Raw genomic sequence first — 26,239 nt, 5'->3', positions numbered from 1 at the left:
AAAAGCATGAGGAAGGATTTTTTTTGAGGGTTGGACTAAATGGAACAGAGCCAAGTGGTATTGCTGACCTACTTCAGCAGCTATTAAATGTAGGTAAAAAGAAATTGACATTTAAAAGGGAATAAATTCTTCCATGAGTCTTTTGTGTGAAAGGCTTTTAAAACATAGGCATGCCAAAAATGCTTACCTCCTTTTGAAGTGTTCATTAAGCCTTTAAGTAGCAGACATAAAAGTTCCTTCCGAGGCCTTCATCTTTCAACTTCCACAGCGTCTTCTAAAAAAATGTTCCACAACAAAATGTTGCATTGCATTCAAGTACAGCTTTTCTATACAGAGACTCCCTCATGTCATTTCAAACCTCATTTATGGCATCCTATGGTAAATTGTTGTGTAGAAATTAAATTATTATCAGTTACTCTGAGTTACTTGGCCCTTTGGTCTCATTTGATATTCGTTTCATGCTTCTGTGATTATTTAGTCCAACTAATTATAGCTTGTTTTACATCTGTGTTGTTTTGCATGTATGTCACGTCAAGCACAGATTAATAGCGCTCATCGTCTCAGACAGAAATTGAGGCAATCATGCATGGAAATTGAGTCTGTTTCCTCCTCCCAAAGCCAAACTGTTGCTCACCTTTAGAGAGCATAATTCATAACAGATAAAAAATATCACCTCTAATCTACAACAAGGTGCAAAAATTGATCATTTTATAAAACGCTACTGGAGTTTGCAAAAAGTTGGTGCATTTTATTTTCTAAATGGAACCATGCTGACACAAAAAGTAATATATTCACTTTTAGGATGGTATTTATTCATGTTCATCGCCCAGCGGGTGTTTTAGTTTGTTTAATTGATGGAGCCCCTGCTGCACCATATGCATGTGATTTTTAGTTCAAGGTGTCCTTTGATATGCTTTGATATCTTTCTTTTAGGACCCGACAAATCAAACGCTCTAACCATGATAAAAGACAGTTTCATCCAGATATCAGGTCTATAAATTAGAAACACGTTTTACATTGTTGTTGTTTCCAGCAGGGAGAGATACCTTAGATTTATTCATTTTGTAAATGACAATTTTATTACTTTGTTTGTGGTAGTGACTTTCAGTCTAAAATAAATGTGCACACTGTGTAATAACACTGATCCATAAAGCCTTGTGCAGCTTTAAAGCTACAGTAAATACTGTTTTGTGCTAAAGTAAATTGTAGTGTATTTTACTAAAACAATATTCAACATGAAAATAATTGTGAGAAATGAGGGATAGTGACAGTGGCAAAGAAATGTTGTCTCAGAAATGCAGCAAGGCATTACATTTTGATAAAAGACTTTGATGGTGTTTTTGTTGTTTGGAGCAGCATGCACAAGGAGACCAGGAATGTGCATTAAGTAAATTGGGTGCATTTTGATTTCATGCTAGCTTTATGTTCTGTTAGCAGTGAGATGTCGCTAAGATTTTTTTTTCTAGATTAAGTAAAGTAAAAGTTGAAGTGAAGGTCATAGATGGAACACGTGGTAATTTCAGAGGATGACAGCACCTTGATATGGCTGACAATGCCTTATTGATTGTAGTAACCTCTGCTGGATTTTCCCAAATTGTCATCCCTTGGTCATATATTCCTTCAGTTAAACTTAGTTGTGACAAGAGTGAATGTTATAAAATGAACAAAGAGCATTAGTCATACTTGAGACGTTCAGAATTCACCAGCATCTGGAAATAGATTTTCTTGACTTCTAAGCCAACAGTTTCTTACTTAACTTCTAAATGGACAACAATGCGTAAACCACTTCCAAGACAGATTAAAAGTAATCAAATTTAAAGATCTATTAATCTCATGCAGTACATTTGAGTTACATCTTGTCCCTTTAGCTATACCACACTAATATCTAGCTACAAGCTCTCTGAAGAGTTTTGCCTTAATGATCCAATAATCTGATTGCAGCGTGTCTCATTATTCTCAGTGCATCAAGCATTTGTCCTGCCACACAAAGCTAATCAAGACTGTCCCTGTCCTTTTGTTTTCCCAGCAGGAAAAAAAATGGAAAACTGCCAGTGTTTGATTGTCAGGTTTGGAGCAATGGTGAAATAGCATAACCAATGCAAGATGGCCGCCCACAGGATCAGAGTAACCAACAACAACAATGTGCTCCCTAGATGTAAATCAGAGGGCACGCTTATTGACCTTGATGAAGGAGTGACTGAGGCGAGTCTCATAGATGTCAAAGGTCAGTTTATTGTACTGCGAACAAACTGCAGAACATTTGATTTTTGTTGTGCCATATTCATTACAAATCAGCAATTCTTATTAATATGTTTGTCTCTACAGTGCCTTCTCCCAGTGCCTTGCGTTTGGCCCCCTCAACATCATTTGGAACTGCACGGGAAGTGGTCGCCATAAAGGATTACTCTCCATCCAGTTTTACCACTCTAAAGTTCTCCAAAGGGGATCATCTCTATGTGCTGGACACATCTGGTGGGGAATGGTGGTATGCCCACAACAACCGAGAAATGGGATACATCCCTTCGACGTATGTCCAGCCAATCAACTACAGGAACTCATCTCTAAGTGACAGTGGGATGATTGACAATCTTGGTGACTGCTCGGAGGAGGGAGCAAAAGAACTGGACCTGCTGGGGGAGTGGACTGGAGTGTCTCTGAAGCCCTCCCTGCCTTATGACAACAACAACCCCTTCTCCATGCTCTCCTCAACCAACCCATTCCTTAATGGGTCAATGGATGATGTTCTTGATCAGAACAGCAATGAGAAGGTGAACCAATGTAACAGCATGGATTTACTTTTCTTTGACTTGCCTTCAGCCCCCATCTCCACCACCAGCAACACAAAAGGCTACAGCAATAGTGTATTTGATGGAACATCCACCAGCGCTGATTTTGAAGCCTTCCAGATGCTTCGCAAGGACAATCCCTTTTTTCGAAGCAAGAGATCTTACAGTTTATCAGAGTTATCTATTTTACAATCGCAATCAAATCCTCCATTGCCTTCATCAGGGTTTTTTACAGGGCTTAAAGCTCCCTCACCGGAGCAATTTCAGAACAGAGAGGACTTTAGGACAGCATGGCTAAACCACCGAAAGTTGGCACGATCTTGCCATGACCTTGAGTCCCTTGGGCAGAACCCAGGCTGGGGTCAAACACAACCAGTAGAGACCAACATTGTTTGCAAATTGGACAGCTGTGGAGGGGCAGTCCAGCTACCAGATACGAATATCAGTATTCATGTTCCTGAAGGCCATGTTGCAGTGGGAGACACTCAGCAAATCTCTATGAAGGCTCTACTAGATCCTCCCTTGGAGCTAAACAATGACAGATGCTCGACTGTCAGTCCAGTGGTTGAAATCAAACTGAGCAACATGGAGATAAAGTCATTCATTACCTTAGAGATGAAGGTGTCCGTTGCAATTAGAACAGAAAGTCAAATGGCGGAGGTTTTGTGTGTTAGAAGTGATTGCAAAGAGGGTCCTTACTCTCCTGTTCCACAAGCTTACATTTATGGAGATACAATTCAGGTTCAGTTGGACAACTTGGAGCCCTGCATGTATGTAGCAGTTATTGTCCAGACCCAACATATTTCCTTCAATTCAACTGTTTGGGATCATATGATGAAGAAAGTTACCCTGGGTCTCTATGGGCCCAAACACATTCATCCATCTTTTAAGACTGTGGTGGCAATTTTTGGCCATGACTGTGCCCCCAAGACTCTTCTAGTTAGTGAAGTTGGGAAACAAGCGAAGTCTGCCCCTCCTGTTGCCCTACAACTGTGGGGGAAGCACCAATTTATCCTTGGCAGACCACAGGACTTGCAGATAGGGATGTACTCCAACATGTCAAATTATGAGGTCAAGGCAAATGATCAGGCTAGGGTTGTTCGTGGATTTCAGATCAAACTAGGCAAGGTGAGTCGGCTCATCTACATGATTACATCTCGGAATGCAGATGAGATTTCTGACTTCACGTTACGCGTCCAGGTAAAAGATGATCAGGATTGCATCCTTGCACAATTTTGTGTTCAGACACCACAGCCGCCACCTAAAACCGGGATACGGAACAACGGCCAGAGGCGATTCCTAAAGAAAAAGGAAGTTGATAAAATAATTTTGTCTCCTCTGGCCATCACCACCAAATACCCACAGTTTCAAGAGCGCTGCATTACCAACTTGAAATTTGGCAAACTGATCAAAACAGTTATCAGACAGACTAAGAATCAGTACTTGCTGGAATACAAAAAAGGGGATATCATTGCCCTACTCAGTGAGGAGAAGATCAAACTCAAAGGACAACTATGGACCAAAGAGTGGTACATTGGATACTATCAGGGAAAGATTGGGCTTGCACATGTAAAAAATGTGCTTGTATTGGGAAAGGTCAAGCCTATTTACTTTTGTGGGCCAGATCTTACAACCACAATGCTGATGGAACAAATCCTGAAGCCCTGCAAGTTTCTCACTTACATTTATGCCTCTGTGAGGACAATACTTATGGAAAATCTGGGAAACTGGCGAGCATTTGCTGATGCTCTGGGCTATGTGAATCTTCCTTTGACGTATTTTTGCAGAGCAGAGCTGGATAGTGAGCCAGAGATGGTTGCCTCAGTGCTGGAGAAACTAAAGGAAGATTGCCTCAACATGGAGACTAAGGAGAAAAAATCTTTTCAGAAGGAACTTATGATGGTAAGCTTCTGTGTGTGTTGGTTTGTCTGAACTGCACAGTTTGAAAACTATTGTGGTTGTGTTTGCTTTTGAATGCAGTAGATGCCCCTGTCCTAAATGGATAACTATTAGAAATTTGTCCACAAAGTATTTGATTTAAACCCGTTTTTATGCAGTCCTGCTTATCTGCGTTTTCTCTTATTAATCCTTGGGGGTAATTCTGATGAGAGTGCACTTAGCTGCTCTCTGCTGCCTTTCTTATCGGTACAGCTGTGGAAACCTGCAAGTACAACAGCCAGAACCCTGCTTGGGTCGCTCAAATTCTGACCGAAAGAAAGATTTTGCTTGTATTAGTTTTTTATCACTGGGCACAGGATGTCCAGGGCTGGTAATGTACAAGCTGCCTCTGTTTAATCTTCACAATGTTCAGCAATATAAACTCTTTGGAATCCTTAAAGGATTAGCTGATCTAAAAATGAAAATTCTGTCATCTTTTACTCACCCCTTTTGTTTATGTTGTTCCAAACTTCATGGCTTTCTTAAATGTGAACTTAAATTTTACTCTGGCCCTCACACAAAGGTATTGTATGGTTTTAGAAGACTGCATATGGAAATCTTTTATCACATGAAAGACCTCAGCCCTTCACTTTTATTATATTGAAAATAAAATAAGTTACACTTGATTGGAACGACATGAATGGGTGATTTTTGGGTTAACTACTCCTTTGCCACACTTTTGTTGACAGAAGCACAGTATTGGGAAAGAACATGGAACGGAGGAAAAGCAGAGCAGAGAATATTGAGAGTGTAGCTATTTCTACCTTACATACTCTTTCTACTAGTATTGACCGATATCCCATTTATAAGTAAACAGGTTAGCGCCCCACATCTGTCAGCTCAGGGCTTGCAGATCTGAGGAGACGGTGCATTTAGAAAGATATGTGTTATCACTTGTTCAGGCTGGATGGTGAGAGAGAGGAAAGATGTAGTAATTCCAGTCTTATCTTTAGCAAAACGTTAGCTTTAGCATCTTATCTTGGATAAACAATACAAATGCCATTTTTGCTACATTGCTGGGTATTTTTAAAGGTCCAAATGGGGATTCTGACCATTCCCTGACCTCAGTGTTAAAGTGATATATCCCTGACTGGAATAGTCGTTTTATCTTTCCTTTCACAACAGGTAGAGTTTTTTTTCAATTTAAATTATTCAAGACTTGAGTGGGTGGTAAGCGTCTGTTACAGGGCGTAACACCTTAGCAATCGTTCTCATCTCTTTCACAGTGTTTCTGTATATTTCTCCTAGCTGAGAGGGAGCTTCATCATTGTTTCCCCGCCGTGCTTCAAGTGCTGACACATTCATCAAGTAGAGATGTGGTTATTATTCCCAAGGCCTGATGTCATAGGATAGCCGCTTGACTTTTTTGTGGGAGTGAATCGATTTTGAAATTGCAGCCTGTAGTCCCTGATGGACACAGCCTTTCCTTGCCTCACTCTTGCTATTATTTAGCAATTTGTCTTTTTGAGTTTGGTAATTACGCCCCATGCTTCTGAGCCTGGTGACATTTTGAGTTGTGCAGACAATGAGATGGAAGAAATTTTGCTCAGCATTAAGTCTGACAGGCCAGCTATTAAGCTTAGCATAGCAATTTATAGGTCTTTAAAGCTAATACCCGTCTGTATTGTGATTTAACAATTCTGTATGCTGCCTCAGTATCCTCATTTACAGTTAGCATTCCACACACGCAAATGTGCTTAGCCTAAATCCATAAATATATGACTTTTCCTATTAAGCCAAGTTTTATCAAGTCATAAATGGCAGCTTGCCACCTTTACTCAGCAAGTGGTGCATTTTCAAAGCTAGGTGGTTGACTAGGCATTCTGGAAGCTTCCAAAGACTGAAGAGCTTGGCAACTGCCTCAGCCATATCTAAACACTTCTAAAATAAAACCAAACAGCATGGGGGCACTCCAAGGCCATTGGGCTAGTAAAGAAAACAAGCTAAACTGAGCTATTTTAATGTGCTTGGTTTAAATATTTGCAGTGGGCAGAACTGGGGTTATCTCCAGCTAACAGTGAGACACCTTTTTGGGGTTTGGTGCAGCTTCTTTTGTGTAAATGTCACTATAGTCGCATAGCCAATGCGTTTTATTGTAAGATAACTTATTTATATTTGTTTGTACTAAAATTACAGAGGAGCTCTGTAATCTGTAGATATTTCTAAAATCGATTAGGTATTTTAGCTCAATTCGCTGACAGAAAGCTGGCAGTTTTGTCTCTCCGTCTGGTTTAAACTGGCCGTCTCTGCCCTTAAGGGTTAAATAATTAATTTATAAGAGATTTCCAACAGATTTTGCCTTAGGACTGTCTGAGCCCTGACATTTTTCTCAAATAGCCATGGTGTGGTGGGACACATTTTACATGCTTCTTTAAAAATCAATGTGAAACATGACCTTCACCTCTCCCTGCCCTCTGGTAGCATAGCTAAAATTAGATTATTTTTCTGTGACTCTTCGATCATAACCGCAACACTTTTGACTCATTTTACAGTCATTATTGTAAGTGGAAGTAGTATATTGACACTTTATGTGACTGCTACCAGTAGTATCGTTAAGCTCTATTGAGTTTCAAAGGGAAAATCTGAGACTTCTCCCTCTCTCTCTCTCACCTAGGCTTGCATTCTAATTTACATACTATCTGTTCTAAATAGTATGCAGGTTTAGAATTTGTGGATTCTAAACGATAGTATGTTAAAATTATATCAGCAAGGAGCCCGTGTGAGCCCATACATCTTTGGATGCTTTTTTTTTCTAAAAGAAGAAAGAGCTTGTGACTAATGTATGAACTTCAAAGTTAAGAAATATTGAATATTAAAGATAGATTCAATTAAAGCTATATGATAGAATGTTTAAATATTAACACTGAAGCTGTGTTAGATTTCATACATGTATACACACATCTCTAGCAGGATTTGATTAGCATCTAATTATATGTATTTCTTTTAAGAAACTTTTAAGAAATAATGAAAATGTAGTTATGGAATTTAGTTATGTTAGAAGTTTTGTTAGATTTTAGCTAGATGCATGCTAGAAATGTGTACTTGTCTAAATTATATTTTGAAGGCCATTGGCTTTTTTTTAGCTAGGTACTAATGTTCAGATCTGTTCTGAGTGTTAGCATGTAGAAAATTGAAATGTATGTCAAAATACTAGCATACTAGCTTGAGTTACATCAAATACGTATGCACTTTGTAAGTCTCATAGCTCAAATGTGTTGCATGTGTTAGCATGGCCAATTAGCATTCATCACAGTAACCTTTTCAGAATCGTATTTCAAGACTTTGGCTTATGCTAACCGCACCACAGCATGAATGAATCGAATTAAATTGGAATTATTGCTAAAATTCATCAGAGTGTTATGAAGACCTTCTGTAATAAATAACATCTCGCAGCTGAGATCAAGCCGGTTTTGTTGACAGAGGTCATTCATTTCCTATAGTTACTTTCTCCCTCTGCACAGTGAGCTCTGACAGCATACATTTGCCATCAATTTATTTCCTTAACCCTCCAGACAACAAGCTACGTTTACCTCACAGCTCTCAATCAGGGCTGTCTGGTCTGGTGTCTTGCGGTGCCAGCGGTGGATCTTGGCAGGTCTAATCTATCTGATGATGGGGGAAACCAGGTGATGGGAGGATGCAAAGGGAAGCCAGTATAAATCCAGCAGCTATTATTCGTTTTCCACGGCATGATAGATTATGTGATGGATCACTTGGTAATTGAGCATTTGAGATATCATCCCATCACTCCCTGAAATGAAAGTTAATGGGAGGGAGTCGGTTGCAAATATGGGTAGATTACATTTTGAAATGATTGAGTTGCAGTATAAATATTTTTGTGTTATCATGAAAATATCAGGGACTTTTAAATTGTTTTTCCAGACATGAAAAGTTATTAAAAATGTTAAAGTAATAAAGATTTCAACAACTATTTACAATAAGGTCCATTATTTAATTATGCCATTATTTAGTTAGTTAATGCTCATTGGTAATACATTTTAGTGAATGCAACTTGTTTTGTTACATTATTTATTAATCTTTGTTAATGTTAGTTAATAAAATTATAACTTTTAATTGTTAGGTAATGTTGGTCTGTTAACTAATGTTTAACAGATACAACTTTTTATAAATGTATTAGTAAATGATGAAATCAACATTAACTAAGATTAATAAATGCTTAATTATTGTTAATTGCTGTATGTTACCTTATTGTAAACTGTTACTCACTTTCTCTAGAAAATACAATCCAAAAGTCAGGGATCATTGTTAAAAATGCGCAAAATTCCCCCCAAAAATCCCAAACCTTTTTCTTATTTGAATTAGATTTTGAAACAGATTTAAAACATGATCTCATACCTTTTCTGTTCTTGCCTTAAAAATCTTGCTGTGGTCACCATTTACTTTTATTATGCAGAAAAAATATCTCCTTTTGTACTCCACAAAAGAAAGTAAGTCATACAGAAATACATTAAGGGTGAGTAAGTTTTTTGGATGAACTATTCCTGTAATATGTTGGCCAGAATGCAGAACAAATCTGATATTACACATTCTCCCACACAAGAAAAAAGCCTTTCAACTAGAAAATAAAAACTCAGCTCATTATTCTTGTCACTAGAGAGATAGAAAATCCTTGGTGGGTTCATTTTATGCAGTTTTACATCTAAGAAAGAAATGTTTTCGTCTTCCTCCCACTCATCAGTTTGCCTTCCCCCCTACTGTTTATCTTTTTTGCTTCCCATCTCTCGCTAAACTTCCGAAACGCAGGAAGCCACAGCAGGCATCTTAACTGTAGAAAACAAGATGCCACCGTTCCTAAGCTCACAGGTCAATTTCACCTGTCCATCATTCCCGTCAGGTTGTCTCTGGGGAAAGTGGACGATATTGTACCGAGGGCAAGCGGCGCGACAATCCCATTTGAGAGCATGTCTCTTATACTCAACCATTCAGCCGCTATTCCGCTATTCCGACACCCTTAATGGGTTTTTCTTAGTGATTGGAACTTTCCTGTAAAACCTGAAATTGGTTTCAATGCCACTTTCAGGTCTGAAACCCTAAGGACCAGTTTGTTGCGTTATAGTAAGTTTCACACAGAACTTAAAGGCTACTTCAGTCTTTGCCGTGGTGTTTTCATTCATGAAACTAAACTGGAGGTTCTTATCAGTTGTAGTTTTTGATTAAATCTGACAGAACAAGTCTGTGAGAAGTCCAGCCAAGTCCTTGAGGCTTTTAAAGCGAGTTAGAGTTAGCAAACATGGCTAAATATGTTTGGATTAGCATGCTAGCATACTTTGCATGCAGTGTAGAGCATTTTAGCATTCCAGTGTGTGCAGAATGTCAGTGCATACAGATTTTTATATGAAATAAATAATAGTTGTATGCTATTCCATATCCAGTGATATACATTGATTTTAGCATATCAGTGCATTATGGTTAATCGTTTGTTTGTGTAGTAAGTGCATAGCAGGGGTGGCTGATATGACCAAAATCTTGATATGAGTAATTGATAATTATATGAATTGATAATGATATGAGTAATTTATTCCATATTTACAACATGCATCACAATATATATGCCTAGTTACTTTTGGTTTTAATAAGGTCTTTATCAAATAAAAAATGTTGGTACCATAGAAATTTCATAATTCTTGTCACAAGTTTAAATATCACAACAAACTTGTACTATTAAAAAAAACTCACTAAATAATGAGTCAGTGATTAAATAAGAACAAGAAACTTTTTAAACTTAATTACAAGCAATAGGAAAAAACTACAATAGAACAAATAAATGAGAAATGCTACATACATTGTATAAATGTCAAAAATCAAATGCAGGTCCTTCTGCATATTCTTCACTGTGTAAATTAAATATATATTCATTCTTATTAAAGTTACAAAAGTGATTTAGTCAGTCGCAGTGATAGATTTTCTCTCTTTTGTTGTTTGATTAACATAAATAACAGACAGCAGGAATATAGATATTCCTATAATACAATATAGGAATAGACTGCTGTCACTTTAAGAGCTGCCTGGATCAAATATACTATTACATATGTGTTTTCTTTCTCAGCTGTTTCCTTTCACTTAAATTACTGACCTAAATTACTGTGTTTACAAGGACAATTGCAAATATGTGCATTTGAATCGTACAAGTGTGTGCATTTTACCATTCAAGTCCTTTAAAGCGGCAAAAATAACGGTTCAATATTCTTCACGTGTGCACACCTCTCTGACAGCACATGCATATCGCAAAATGAGTTTTCTTTCTCTGCTGATTGCATTTCATCAGCTTAAAATCACTTGTTTATAAACCGCAATGCTTAAAAACATGTGCAAATGATACGTTTTCATCACGTAAGCTTGTAAACACAATAGAGACGATAGTCGAAAATCTCTACCAGTATATCGCCCACCCTTTGTTCACAGTATTTGAGTTTTCTGTGTGTATACAATACCCATACTATTATGTATGAATTTTAAAATATGTAAATTATACATATACTAGTTTATTTTGTATAATATAATGTTATCATTTATTTTGTAAGTATATACAGATTTTCTTTTTTTCTTGCTCTCATTTCTTTATATTTATGAACCTTTGAATTTCACCTCAGATATTTACCTACATAACGACACCATCCCAAATCCAATCATCTTCCCGTTTGTATATTGAAGCATCTTGATGAGTTGGCATCTGAAGTCTGTTGTTATGAGAACTGTTTGCCTTTGATAACACTCTGGTAGTGGCTGCTTTGCAGTTTATTCAGATGTTGCCCTGCACAGATGGCTAAGTTTACATAGAGCTCCGAGATTTGCTCTATTCCAAACAGTATCGTTCGTTCTAGCCTAATTAAAGCAGTTGCATTCCGAACAGGTGGCCCCCTGGCCTCCGGAATGTTCCGTATTCTAATTCCGGAACATTCTTTTGTGATGGATGGGCACAATAATTCTGATCATGCCTGAGGTTCCATTCCTTCACGATTCATCATTTTTTTTTATTAACCAGGTAATTCAGGAGGTATTCTGGTCCGATTGGATACAGCCGAAACGCTCTTGTTACATTCCAGTCGTGCTCTGGTTGGGATTTTACATTCCTGTGAGTCTGGAATCTGGATAGGTATTCTGGTGAGGCGATGTTCTGCATTTTTCAAGTCAGATTTTAATCAAAAAGATGGATAGGAAGCCGTTCATGCTTTATCAGACGTCTAATTAAATTTTCATGTTAATTTTTCCCAAGTCTTCATACCAAAACTTCCAATCAATTATGCTTTCATGTGACGACTTTTGGCTCTGACTACTCTATTAGTGGATACTCTTCATGGTCTTGCCAGTTAAACAAACATTGTAGACTGAACGTCTCGGTTACGTACGTAACCCTCGTTCCCTGATGGAGGGAACGGAGACGTTATGTCGTGACGACATTAGGGGATTTACTTGAGAGCCCCGACTGCCTCTGATAAGAGAAAACGCCAATGAAATTTGGCTAGTGGATTTTGCATACCTGAGCCACTCCCCGTGCATACGGGTATAAAAGGGCGACAGGTGCATCCACTCATCAGGTTTTCCGCTGAGGAGCCGAGAACGTGTCCCTGGCAACCAGCGATGGTTCAAGATTGTGGCATGGGGACATAACGTCTCCGTTCCCTCCATCAGGGAACGAGGGTTACGTACGTAACCGAGACGTTCCCTGTCTGTCGGTCACTACGAGTTATGTCGTGACGACATTAGGGGTCTATGGAAAGCGCCACAACCTGAACCCCGTCACGACCTTGTGGCATGCAGATGTTGACAAGCTAGCGCGTGACAGACAAATGCGATGCGAAGGTCGCAACCTTCCCGTCGCCCCAGCGCAAATTCGCTAACCTTGGTGCCCGCAGGGACCACTGAGTACATTGCTGCTGGAGATAGCCAAGCCGCTGTTCCTTTCCCCAGAAATCGGAAGGGATTTCGACCTTCTATGAAAGATTGCTTCAAGTCTTTCCTGTTTGTTGTTACAGCCCGGCAGTAACGACGGGGAAGCGAGCCTTCCGGAGAAGGGCGCTACGGAGGCCACACCCTGCCCGAAGGGAGGTAACGTGTGGAGACACTGGTATGGACTGGCCCAAGCCTGGGGCAGTGCTACATACGCCTGGACCCTGGGGCAGATCCTACCTAGGAGAAGGGAGGAAGGCTGCCAGCAGGGCCTGACAGAGCTCTGTCAAAGGGAAGACACGGGTTTACCATGAGGGAAACCGTACCGTGGATGAATACACGTGTGGGATCACCCGAAGGGAATCAGGCCGCACGGGCACCTAGCCGAGTACAGGGGCTGACCGGAGACCCGGGCAAGCTAACACCGGTACTGGGCCTGGCGTCAGACTGCTCCGCCCAGCCTGACTGCCGGGGGTGCTGGAGGAACTCCGCCAGGGTTCGCCGTTCGGGGAACTAACTGGAGGAGAGAATAGGCGCTCGTATCCCCGGGTAAGGGGGAATGGCGCAGCAAGCGTGACACCGGCCAACTCTTCCCGCCACTTACCTGTTACCCAACACACGGGAAGAGACTGGCTCAACGCGGAGACTGTAAAATCTCGCGAAGGTGTTCGGTGTCGCCCAGCCCGCAGCTCTACAGATGTCTGCCAAAGAGGCGCCGTGCGCCAGCGCATAGGAGGAGGCAACACTCCGTGTGGAGTGAGCCCTCACCCCGAGGGGGCACGGCTCGCCTTGGGATTGGTACGCCAAGGCGATGGCATCCACTATCCAGTGGGCCAACCTCTGCTTGGAGACAGCCTTCCCTTTCTGCTGACCTCCGTGGCAGACAAAGAGCTGCTCAGAGCTTCTGAAGCTCCGGGTGCGGTCCACGTATATGCGCAGCGCTCTTACGGGACACAGCAACGCCAAGGCTGGGTCTGCCTCCTCCGAGGGCAGTGCTTGCAGGTTCACCACCTGATCGCGGAAAGGCGTGGTGGGAACCTTAGGCACGTATCCAGGCCGGGGTCTCAGGACAACGTGAGAGTAGGCCGGCCCAAACACAAGGCACTCTTCGCTTACCGAAAATGCTTGAAGGTCCCCGACCCTCTTGATGGAAGTGAGCGCGGTCAGGAGCGCTGTCTTGGCCGACAGGAATTTCAGCTCGACTGAGTCCAGCGGCTCAAAGGGACCTCTCTGAAGTCCAGCCAGGACAATAGAGAGATCCCGGGAGGGCATCAGGGGTGGCCTAGGAGGATTTAACCTTCTGGCACCCCTCAGGAACCTCACGATGAGATCGTGCTTCCCCAGGGACCGGCCGTCCACTGCATCGTGATGGGCCGCAATAGCAGCCACGTACACTTTCAAGGTGGAGGGCGACAGCCCGCGCTCCAACCTCTCTTGCAGGAAAGAAAGCACCACTCCAATCGTGCATCTTCGGGGGTCCTCCCGCCGAGAAGAACACCAGTCCGCGAACAGACTCCACTTCAGCCTGTGGCAGGCCACTCAAGTCTGCCGCGTCCCATCCAGGAGCCGCACATGGCGGTTCCACAGAGCCGGACGCGGGTGCCGTATGGTGCCGAGCCCCTGAGAAAGAAGGTCCTTCCTCAGAGGGATGCGCCAGGGAGGGGCTGTCGCGAGGAGGGTGAGTTCCGGAAATCAGGTCCGGGTGGGCCAATATGGCGCAACCAACAAGACCTGCTCCTCGTCCTCCCTGACCTTGCACAGTGTCTGTGCGATCAGGCTCACTGGGGGAAACGCATACTTGCGCAGAGCCCGAGGCCAGCTGTGTGCCAGTGCGTCCGTGCCGGGGGGGGGCCTCGGCCAGGGGGAATACAGCTGGCAGTGGGAGGACTTGCGGGAAGCAAACAGGTCTACCTGAGCTTCCCCGAATCGACTCCAAATCAGCCGGATCGTCTCGGGATGGAGTCGCCATTCTCCGGGGAAGTGAGCTGTCGTGAGAGCGCGTCGGCTGCACGATTGAGCTCCCCCGGAATGTGGACGGCGCGCAGCGATTTGAGCTGTGACTGACTCCAGAGGAGGAGATGGCGGGCGAGCTGTGACATGCGGCGTGATCGTAGACCTCCCTGCCGGTTGATGTACGAAACAGCCGCAGTGTTGTCCGTGCGGACCAACACGTGCTGGCCTAGGAGCAGTGGCCGGAACTGCTTTAAGGCCAGATGCACTGCCAACAGCTCTAGGCAGTTGAAGTGCCAAAGCAGTCGAGGCCCCATCCAGAGCCCCGAGGCTGCCTGCCCGTTGCATATAGCGCCCCAGCCCATGCTGGAGGCATCTGTTGTGACAACAACATGCCGGGACACTTGTCCTAAGGGCACCCCGGCCCGTAGGAAGGCAAGGTCCGACCAGGGGCTGAAAGAGCGGCGACACGATAGCGTGATGGTGACACGACGTGTCCCGCGGCGCCATGCCCATCTCGGGACCCGTGAGTGTAACCAGTGCTGAAGTGGTCTCATATGAAGCAACCCGAGCGGCGTGACTGCGGCTACGGATGCCATATGCCCCAGGAGCTGCTGAAACTGTTTCAGCGGAACCACTGTCCTGCCTCTGAAGGAACTCAGGCAGTTCCGCACTGATTGGGCACGCTCGTCCGAGAGACGTGCCATCATACTCACAGAGTCTAACTCCACACCGAGAAAAGAGATTCTCTGCACGGGGGAGAGCTTGCTCTTTTCCCAGTTGACCCGAAGCCCCAACTGGCTGAGGTGCCGGAGCACCAGGTCCCTGTGACCACCCAACTGTTCTCGCGATCGGGCCAGGATGAGCCAATCATCGAGATAGTTGAGGATCCTGACGCCCACTTCCCGTAACGGGGCAAGGGCGCCCTCCGCCACCTTCGTGAAGGCACGGGGAGACAGGGAGAGCCCGAAGGGGAGGACCCTGTACTGCCATGCCCGCCCCTCGAACGCAAACCGTAGGAACGGCCTGTGTCGAGGGCGAATCGAGACATGAGAGTAAGCGTCCTTCAGGTCGATCGCTGCAAACCAATCCACGGAGTGAACTCATCTGCGTCAACATCTTGAACGGGAGCTTGTGTAGGGCCCGATTCAAGACTCGCAGGTCCAGGATTGGCCGAAGGCCACCGCCTTTCTTGGGCACGATGAAGTAGGGGCTGTAAAACCCCTGCCTCATCTCGGCTGGAGGGACCGGCTCGATTGCACCCTTTGCCAGAAGGACAGCAATCTCCTCGCGCAGGACAGGTGCATCTCGGACTGCCACCGAAGTCTCGAGGATGCCGCTGAACCTGGGCGGCCGCCTGGCGAACTGAATCGCATAGCCGAGTCGAACTGTGCGAATGAGCCAGCGAGACGGGCTGGGTAGCGCAAGCCACGCCCCCAGATACCGTGCAAGCGGCACCAAAGGCCCAATCGACGTGCCCGCAGTGGTGCAGCGAGGGGGAGTAAGGTTGGATGGAACAGAAGGCAGTGCGTTCTGACTCATCCCCACAAAACTCCCTAAGTCCCCGGGGGGACTGGCTAGAGGTGCGCGGGGAGGCATCGCGTCCCCAGACCGCACTCTCTTGGCCACTGGCAATATGGGTCTCGGGTGAGAGTGAGGAGGCATTGCGTCGCACACTGTCAGCCCGCAGACCTGGGAACCCGGAGGCAAGGGAAATTGCTCTTTCTTTGACAATGTGGGTACCACTGGCCCTTCAGCCAGTGGCGGAACAGAAAGAAAAGAAAACACAGGATTCTCCACCCGGCCCTCCTCCGGGGGAAGGAGCGACGCTAGCCTCGTCGTCTCCTGGGAAAGAGCAAATTCCTCCATCTCCGGGTTGTGCGCGTCAGGGCCGCTTTGTCGTCTTCCTGGAGGACTTGGCGGCCGGCTGAGGCGCAGGGGGCGCCGCACTCCTGCGAGAGGCTCGACGCTCCGGCCTAGGTGACGACTCAGCACGGGGCGGAGCAGCTCTGGAGGACGCAGGAGGGCGCCCACGGCGACCAGCAGACTGGGGCCTGGCCCTTGGGCCAGCGGTGGCAGCTGGAGCATCCCGCCGTTTAGGGAGGATGTGCTGAATTGCCTCCGTCTGCTTTTGTACTGCCAAGAATTGCTGGGCAAAACCCTCGACAGTGTCGCCAAATAGCCCCGTCTGGGAGATGGAGGCGTCGAGAAAGCGTACTTTGTCGACGTCCTTCATCTCGGCCAGATTGAGCCAGAGATGGCGCTCTTGGACCACTAACGTGGACATCGCCTTCCCGAGGGACCGCGCCGTGACTTTCGTCGCCCGGAGAGCGAAGTCAGTCGCCGTGCGCAGCTCCTGCATCAACCCCGGGTCGGGACTACCCTCGTGCATTTGTTTTAGTGCCTTGGCCTGGTGAACTTGCAGGATGGCCATGGCATGCAGGGCAGAGGCGGCCTGGCCCGCAGCGCTGTAGGCCTTGGCGGCGAGTGCGGCCGTCAGCTTACAGGCTTTGGACGGGAGACGCGGACGATTCCTCCAGGTGGCGGCGTTTTGCGGGCACAGGTGCACCGCAACCGCTCTCTCCACCTGGGGAATATCCACGTACCCCCTGGCCGCCCCGCCATCGAGGGTAGTGAGGACGGAGGAGGGAGACGAGCGGCTTCTGGCCGAGAAAGGGGCCGTCCACGACTTCGTCAGCTCCTCATGCACCTCCGGGAAGAAAGGCACCGGGGCAAAGTGCGGCCGCTGGTCGCGTTTTGCGCCGATGAACCAATCATCCAGCCGCGAGGGCTCGGGACTGGGCGGTCTGTTGACCTCCAGCCCGATACTCACGGCTGCCCGGGCAAGCATGGCCGTCAGCTCTGGGTCCGGATCGGCAGTGGCGACAACACCCGAGGGGGGCAGCCCCGCCGATCGTTCATCCTCAGAGGACGAAAGCCCATCCCCCGATGCCGCGATCGACATCTGATCCTCGGGCGGCGCACCGAATGAAATGCTGGCGGCCCCGTGAGGCGAACCAGCGAAATCACTCGGGAACCGGACGGAACAAGCGCTGCGGGAGGAGTAAGAGGTCCGCGGGGACGTGCCCGGCGGAGAAGCTCTTACCGTCACCCTCAGATCTCCCAGAGCGCCAGCCGGCGGTCCTCTGCTCGAGCCAGAGAGACCGGGACGGGTGGCGGCAGAGGGTGCCAATCCTTTCAGAAAGGAAAGGCGAGAACGCAGCGTTGCCATGTTCATACGCCCACAACAGGCGCATGACTCATCCACAAACGCATCTTCAGCGTGCTGGATGCCCAGACACTGAAGACAACGCTCGTGACCGTCATCCGAGGACAGGAAGCGACCGCAACCAAGAGAACACGGACGGAACGGCATCTTTAAAAAGACGCGAACCGCCCAGTGTTTTAGAAATTTGCTCTTTCAGGTGAAGTGCCCAGGGGAATCGCTGCTGCAGGGACACCGCTGTCTGCACCGTAACGCCACCCAGGAACAAACTTCGAGGCAGACGGCTTTGTGGAGATCTGATCTGTTTTGAAGATTTCTCATCCACTCGGCTCCGAAGCAAAAATCTGATGAGTGGATGCACCTGTCGCCCTTTTATACCCGTATGCACGGGGAGTGGCTCAGGTATGCAAAATCCACTAGCCAAATTTCATTGGCGTTTTCTCTTATCAGAGGCAGTCGGGGCTCTCAAGTAAATCCCCTAATGTCGTCACGACATAACTCGTAGTGACCGACAGACAGGGAAACGTTGTTCCCATTGTTTTAGAGTTTTTGAAAAGGCTGAAAGATGAAAAAAAAACTCAGGAAGTGAATACATAAATATAAGTCTATTCCGAGAGCACCATTTCACCAAACCATCTCTGGAAATAGACCCTCATGACCCTGGGCTGACTAGACGCATTCAAACAGTAAATAAACCATCCATTTAAGAGCCAGTTCTTTCTAACTTGGAGTAAAATACCATTGGGAACTCATTTGTAGAGGGAATTGCTATCAATTGTTCTTTGAGAAGGGGAAAGTAATAAATAGTGCCTACAGTTCTTCACATTACTGTTCAAATCCTGTCCTGTGTGGTCCAGCTCTTTATAGAATGGTTGTGGTAGTATTACTGAACAAATGATGGTAACACTTTATTTTGATAGACCACTTTAGACATTCTACTAACAGTAAGTAACTTTGCAATTACATGTCAACTAGCAGTCATTAGAGTATTAGTAGACTGTCTGCTTAATATCTTCTAACACTTTTTTTTTGATGGGTTCACAACATATGTGTATGAGAAACTTTGCAAGTATGTCAACTTATTCTACTAACCCTAAACCTACCCTAATTAGAGTTAGTAGACATGTAGTTGCAAATTAATGAGAATTAGTTGACATGTAGTTACAAAGTTACTTACAGTTAGTAGAATGTCTAAAGTGGACTATCGAAATAAAGTGTAACCCAAATGATTACTACGAACCAGTTTGTGAATTAAAACAAGCAGTGCAACCATTGCTGTACAATTCTTGAAGGAATGACTCTTGAGGCGATTCTTTTTAGCGAATCAAAGAAATACAGTGTGACTGATGTGTTCTGATTCTTGAGAAAATTGTCTTTTTTTAGCGAATCGAAAACATGCCATGTACTGTAGTTTGAATCCCAAACTAATGACTCTTTTGATCCGGATCTTTTTAGTTAATCAAAGCATACAATGTAGCGAACGACGCCTTATAACTGGTTGTTATTTTTGACTAAAAACAAACCACACAACCGGCGTAGTCTGAAGAAATTACTTATGAAATGAGTCTTTTTAGCAAATCAAATATATACAGTACATTGCAAATGATGTAGTAAAAGTTCTTATTTTTCAACTGTTGTACCAGGATCCACCTCTTTTGATCCAGATCTTTTTAGTGAGTTAAAGCATGTAACAAACAATGTAGTCAGATTTCCAAGCAGTGAATCAAAATCATAACCACCGTAACCAGTGTAGTTTGATTTTTGAACAAATGATTCTTATGAACCAATTATTTTTGGCCAATCAAACTAAACATAAAGTTCACCACTGTGGTTTACTTCCCGAACTAATGACTCTTTTGAACCGGTTGATTTTAGTGATTCAAAACAAAAAGCACAACTGATATAGTCTGATTCTGGAAGGAATGATTTTAAAGAGGTGATAATTTTTATAGAATCAAAGACATAAAGTGACCAATGAAAATAAATTCCTTAAGGAGTGACTCTTATGAACCAGTTGTTGTTTTTTTAGTGAATCAAAAACATAAAGCATGACCTGTGTAGTCTGATTCCTAAATAAATGATTCTTACGAACCAGGGCCCGTATTCCTAAAGATTCTAAGAATCCTTTTAGAGAGCTCCTAATTTAGCTTAAAATTTCTTACTAGGAGTCTTAGCTTAATGGTGATTCAGGACCAATCTGAGAGCAACTCTGAGCGAGGAAAAGACAAAAACTTTTATCTTAGTGAGGAGGCGAGACTGACCCCGTTGCTAGCTATGACACAGTCTTTTGAAGACTATGATTGGTTGGTTGTCCAAGAAGGAAATAAAAGAGCGCTTTTAAGAGTAGGGTTTATTTTAAGCCTTCACTTTGAAATTACAGGCGTAATTGTTCCTGTTTTACCGTACTCGCTCTCTCTCTCATTCTCACACACACAATCACACACACACACACACACACACACATTATATATGTATATATATTCTTTATTTTTTATTTACCATGCTGTCATACCGTGTTTTATAGGAAATGAACAGAGACATCGCCTAATAAGTGCTGTAACAGACCCAAATCTTCACTGCTGCATAGTTTCCAGCTGCCAAATATGTTAATGTAGTGATTGCGTCCATTTCTGGCGCTATGGCATTTCAGCGCGTTGTCGGAGATGTTAGCGTGTCTCTAATAATATCGGTCACAAACATGATCCCTGCACGATCTAATGTGTAGCGTCTTATTAACTCACTGTCATGCATTGTATGCAACACATTTCTTCTCCCTCTTCATGTTTCGTCCATTTTCTCCGCTGCTAAAGAAACTCTTAAGTCCTCTTAAGAATCTCTTAAAAGTCCTCGTCCATACTCCTAACAATTTTGGACCTTAAGACCTCTTTTAAGGGTTAAGATGCTTTCTGAATTACTTTTTTCTTTACTAGGATCTTTTCTTTAGTTTTAAGTGGAAACACCCACATTTCTAAGAATTTTCTTAGAATTTTGTTACTTGGAGCAACTCTTAGCACTAAGATTTTTTCATGAATACGGGCCCAGTTCTTTTATCAAATCAAAAACATACAATTTAGTCCTATGAGCCGATTGTTTTATTTTAAATGAATCGGAAACACCACATCTATTCCCAAACTAATGATTCTTTTGAACCAGATCTTGAACCAAAACATACAGTCTAGCGTAAACGATGTTGTCCTCATACGCGCAACTGGTCTACTGCAATTCCTCAAGGAATGTCTCTTTTGAGGCGATTCTTTTTAGTGAATATAAAACATAAATTGTGACCAGTGTAGTTAAATTCCCTACCAAATTACTCTTATGAACCAGGCCTTATTTGAGAAAATCAAAAATATACAAAACGACTGGTCTAGTCGGATTCCTGAATAAAAGACTCTCATGAGCCGGTTATTTTTAGTGAATCAAAACAAAGTACTGTGTCGCCTATGTACTCTGATTCCCAGTTAATGATGCTGTTCTTCATGCAAAATCAAAAAAATGTAGTCTGTAAATTCGAAGGAATCTTTTTAGAAAGGTTTACAATATGGTGCAGTGGTTACATAAATACAATTGCATATTTGAATCGTAATTATCTGAAAGACTCATCTGTCATTGATTAAAGGTTAGCTGGGATGTTGTTAGGAGAAGTAATGCAATGCTGTACATTTCTTGCAAACATTTATGCGAGATGAGGCTTCCAGCAATAAATTACAAAGCCATTTGGCAAGAAAGAAAATTACCCGAGGCTGTTCGACTGAGCGTATTTTTTCCTCTAATGACTGTGACATTTTGCTATCTCATCCCAAATGTCAGGATTCAGCAGACCTCTTGGGCGCTTTCAACTTGGCCGAGAACGCAGCGAGGGCATTTTCCTGGAAGATCAGGCGTGGATTGGCCCACAATCAAATTAAAGCGTGCTGAAAGAAAGATAGAGAAAAAAAGATTGAGAAAAGCTCAGAGAAATAAGGAATAGATGGAAATTGCTTTTCCAGAAAAGCATTACGGCATTCACACAAACGACTATTTGCATCCTGTGGTGTCAGATACTGTCACAGCAGATATGCGGTTGCCATCGCAAGAGAATAAATATATGTAATTACATATGTATACGTGTGTATTGCATTTTAATTAGTTATTTTAATTATTTATATAGGCATCTATATTTTATATGGGTGCCTATACCTTTATAAAATCAAAGACATTTTTATTCAAATTTTTTTTATTACAATAAAAAAATATATATTGTTGTTTGTAAATGTGTGTGTGTGTGTGTGTGTGTGTTTGTGTATACATACTTACTTACTTACTTTTGTAATTTAGCAGACGCTTTTGTCCAAAGCGACTTACAAATAAGAAAAAGTAACTAAAACTAAAAGTTACAACTCTATAAATACTATATACCCACATATACACACACACACACACACATTTATTTTAATAATAAATAATTACATGAATTTAAATTTTATTTAAATAATGATTTTATTTATTTTTTTAATTAAAATTCAAATAGATATTAATGTGTGTAAATGTATTACATTTTAATTAATTGTTTTCATTTCATATTGTTACACCCCATCTAGCTCAAGAGCTCCCGGGTTCAAATCCCAGACCAGCCCCCAGTTTCATGTTACGCCGCTCCTAGGGTGAATGCACAACATAAAAGAGAGTTTTAATGAGTTTGAGTTTTAAAGAGTTTGTTTTGAAAAAGTGAACAAATAGTGTTTTAATGAAAACAATGGTTTACACAGTACAATTGCGGGTATTTTATCTTCGGGAACCAACAAGGCCAAAATAAACAAACAGCAACTAATTTTCGAACCTCTAAATTCCCTACTTCCCAAACTCCCTGTCCAAAAACAATCAATAAAAGGTTCTAACAAAAATGGCGATGGTCTCCCTATTTCGCCAAAATATTATTATATACAATTATTTACAATAGTAAGCGAACAGGGTAAAAACAGGGATAATCCAGAATCAAAGTCAAAGAACAGGCGGTAGTTAATATTACGAAAAACCTGTTTTTTACTTCTGTGGGCATTTTCTTGGCTTTTTTTCCTCAGACTAAAGTACCTGTCTTTTACGTTTAGATTTACAGAATCTTTCTGAAGTTGCGGTAAAGATATTTATGCATTCCTTAAACAAAAGATTCCTCAGTGCTGCAGGGGAATTAATCTGAAGTCGCCTCACAGTTTTATTGTGCTTTTGAAGCCATACTCCCTTCTTCCAAAAGTTTCCACCTCCCTCATCTCACTTATATGTGTACAGTATCTCACAATCCAATGAAAAGGAAGTCAACAACTTTATTTACCCAACAGGGAGGCTGTTCTCGTGATTGTATACATCTTATCATCTCGCTGAAGTTCTCCCGCGGCTCTAGTTGTGCTTTTCTTTCCTCACTTCCTTTCTTCAGCATCAAGCATGAAGGAGAACGGGGATTACCGCTCCATTCTGCTGGACCCCAGGGGTCCCTTCTCATTCCAAACATGGCTGTGTTTGTGTGTGTGGCATGAAACCGGGTTGGTCTAGTCCTTTGAAGGGTTCAGTCACTTACAAAAAAAAAAAATAAAAGTATAAAGAAATGAATGCTTTTTTTTTTGCAAGGATACATTCAATTGATCAAAAGCGACAGATCAAAATAAATGAATGTTAGAAAATATTTATTTTGAACTTTTTATCTCAAAATCCTGGGGGGAAATTTTTTTTTCACAAATATTTTAAACAGCGTAACTGTTTTCAAAATTGATAATAATCAGAATGTTTCTTGAGCAGCAAATCAGCAGATTAGAATGATTTCTAAAGGATCATGTGACGCTGCAGACTTGAGTAATGATGCTGAAAATTCAGCTTTACCATCACAGGAATAAATTACACTTTAAAATATAATAAAATAGAAAACAGTTATTTTAATCTGTAATACTATTTTACAGTATTACTGATTTTATTGAATGTTTGATCAAATAAATGCAGCCCTTGTGAACATAAGAGAAATCTCACTGATCTTAATCTTTAGAAAAGTATTGTATGCGTTTATCATATGAAAAAAATACTATGAATGGCAAGTCTGGCATTTTTGTAAAAACAGCTTCACGTTATATAGAAATTCAGTTACATGTTAAATAACCCATCAAGCCTATTTGTGTTAATACGTTATTGTGTATTATGGTGCTAGAAAGTTCTCCAGTCATGTTTTGAAGACCTCAATATATGCTTTAAAAATGTTCCTCTTTCTGTCTCTTACTCAGGCTCTTTTGAAGATCGATTGTCAGGGATTGGTGGCCCGACTCATAATGGATTTTGTTTTGCTGACGACGGCAGTGGAAGTGGCGCCTCGCTGGAGGGAACTCGCCGAAAAACTCGCCCACGTATCCAAGCAACAAATGGAGGCCTATGAGGCTCCACACAAAGACAAAACCGGGATGGTGGACAGTGAGGTGAGGACGCAAAACCTCCTTTCAGTATAGAAGAGTACAGCTCATATTAGTGAATTCGACGAGATGATATAATGTCCATTTATCTGATCTCCATTTTAGGCCATGTGGAAACCAGCCTACGACTTCCTGTTGACGTGGGCCGCTCAGATCGGCGACAGTTACCGCGACGTCATCCACGAACTGCACATGGGCCTGGACCGGATGAAGAATCCAATCACCAAACGCTGGAAACACCTCACCGGCACGCTTATCCTTGTCAATTGCCTCGACTTGCTTCGAAGCTCCGCCTTTAGCCCCACCTCTCAGGATGACTTCGCCATTTAGCCCCACCTCCTCACAATTCAGTTTCAACATCACCTCAGAAGACTGTACTGAACTTTTAATGGATGTACACTTTTCTACATCACCATCAGCTGTGAGTTTACCTCAATCCAATAGCCGTGAGGACTTCCTGTACCCACCCACGTCCATATAAGGGCATGCGGAAAGCCAATAAAGCCAAAACACAGAGTGTTTTAAGTGTAGCTATTTTTCGAGATTTCCGAAGGCATTTTTATCAGTTTTCTTCATTGCGATATCTATATTTTTTATACCGGATGGCACAAAGGAAATTTTTACGATCACTTTGGCGTTTTTCAAGAACAGTTTTTTTCAGAAAAAAGCAGATTACATCTTTGTTCGTTACTGAAAACGAAGGTCCATTTTGTGACGTCACATTTACCTACGTTCGTCTTGGTCTGGATGTTCTGTATTTCGTTGCCAAACACTCAAGCCTTCCACATTTGTGATTTTATTCCACTGATCTGCTTCAGTTGCGTTGCACAAGAAGACGGATTACTAGAAACACGAAACACTACAAACTGGTTACATGAGAGGAAGGAGCATATGGTTTGTTAATGAGATGGTAAGTTCAGACTGTGGCCCATGTGTTTTATCCCTTCAAGCTTTTGCTAAATTTTGCGAAGTTTGCATTTGTGTGACCAGATATCGCACCTTGTACTAGATATTAAATTGCAGTGTCCTTTAGTTTCAATTGTGAGTCATTCATTCAGTGTTTTTGTCAAGTAAAAACAAATGCAGTCAGATGAATAAAAGAACAGATCATAGCATGATTTTATTTGTCTATGATGTTTTTTGTACCTACAGTTTTTCCACTTTTAGACTTTTGTTCTTTTAAAGTTTTATTTTTTTTTTTTTTGGTTTTTCCTAATAATCATTTGTTTTACGTCCTGTACATGTCAAGGAGATTTTGTGCTGCTTTTTGGAACAGCATGTAGGGAAAAAGTGAATGTATGTATTTAAAATATATATTCTGTGATATAGAGCTCTGTCACATTCATAAATTGTTTTTGTGTTAGCTCTTTAAGATGTATAACTGTTTGAAAAGTTATAATTCACACATTGTCTTAGTTGCAGCCAAATGTTTAGCAAGAAAACAAATTAAACATGCTGTCCCATGTTGTTCCCATGGATTCAATAAAGCAGCTGTAAATTTGTCATTTGTCTTTATTTTGACTATTTTCGACTATTTGTAAGTTATCACTCTATTCTTATTGCAACTATGAATTATTTCTAATTATTGCAACTTTATATCTGACAATTGTGACTATTTCTTGTTATTGAAACTATGATTGCGATGTCACAATTGCAGTGCCATTTTGGTGTTATTGCATCTGCCTCACAATTCACACTTTGTCATTACTGCAACTGTTGTTTATGAATGCAAAAATGTCTCACACTTGCAACTTCATTTGCTGTCATTGCGACTATTTCTCGTAATTGTGACAGTATATCTCGAAGTTGCAGCGTCAGTTGCATTATTGCAACTATCACACAAATGGGACATTATTTTCCAGTTATTCCAACAATTTCTCAAGTTGTGGCTTCGTTTCCTGTTCTTTCAACTATTTCTCACAATAGCAAGATCATTTTGTGTTCTTGCTATTGTGCTATCTCACAATTAGGACTTTATGTCTCATTACTGCAGCTGTTCTAAAATG

At 42.6% G+C, this 26,239-nt stretch overlaps 1 protein-coding gene across 1 annotated transcript in view; it reads left to right on the top strand.

The window, feature by feature from the left end:
* Positions 1-25,737, top strand: part of sh3bp4a (SH3-domain binding protein 4a) — a 48,675-nt gene extending 22,938 nt beyond the window's left edge. Inside the window, exons 2-5 of the mRNA XM_079425144.1 lie at positions 2,027-2,224; positions 2,326-4,688; positions 24,051-24,239; positions 24,339-25,737. Of these exons, the coding sequence (XP_079281270.1) occupies positions 2,104-2,224; positions 2,326-4,688; positions 24,051-24,239; positions 24,339-24,563 (2,898 nt within the window). The 5' untranslated portion in view covers positions 2,027-2,103 and the 3' untranslated portion in view covers positions 24,564-25,737. The remainder of the gene's footprint in view (positions 1-2,026; positions 2,225-2,325; positions 4,689-24,050; positions 24,240-24,338) is intronic.
* Positions 25,738-26,239: the final 502 nt, after the last annotated feature.

Source organism: Barbus barbus (assembly GCF_936440315.1).
Source record: "Barbus barbus genome assembly, chromosome: 9".
NCBI lineage: Eukaryota > Metazoa > Chordata > Actinopteri > Cypriniformes > Cyprinidae > Barbus > Barbus barbus.
This window is presented reverse-complemented; position numbering and strand designations above follow the sequence as displayed.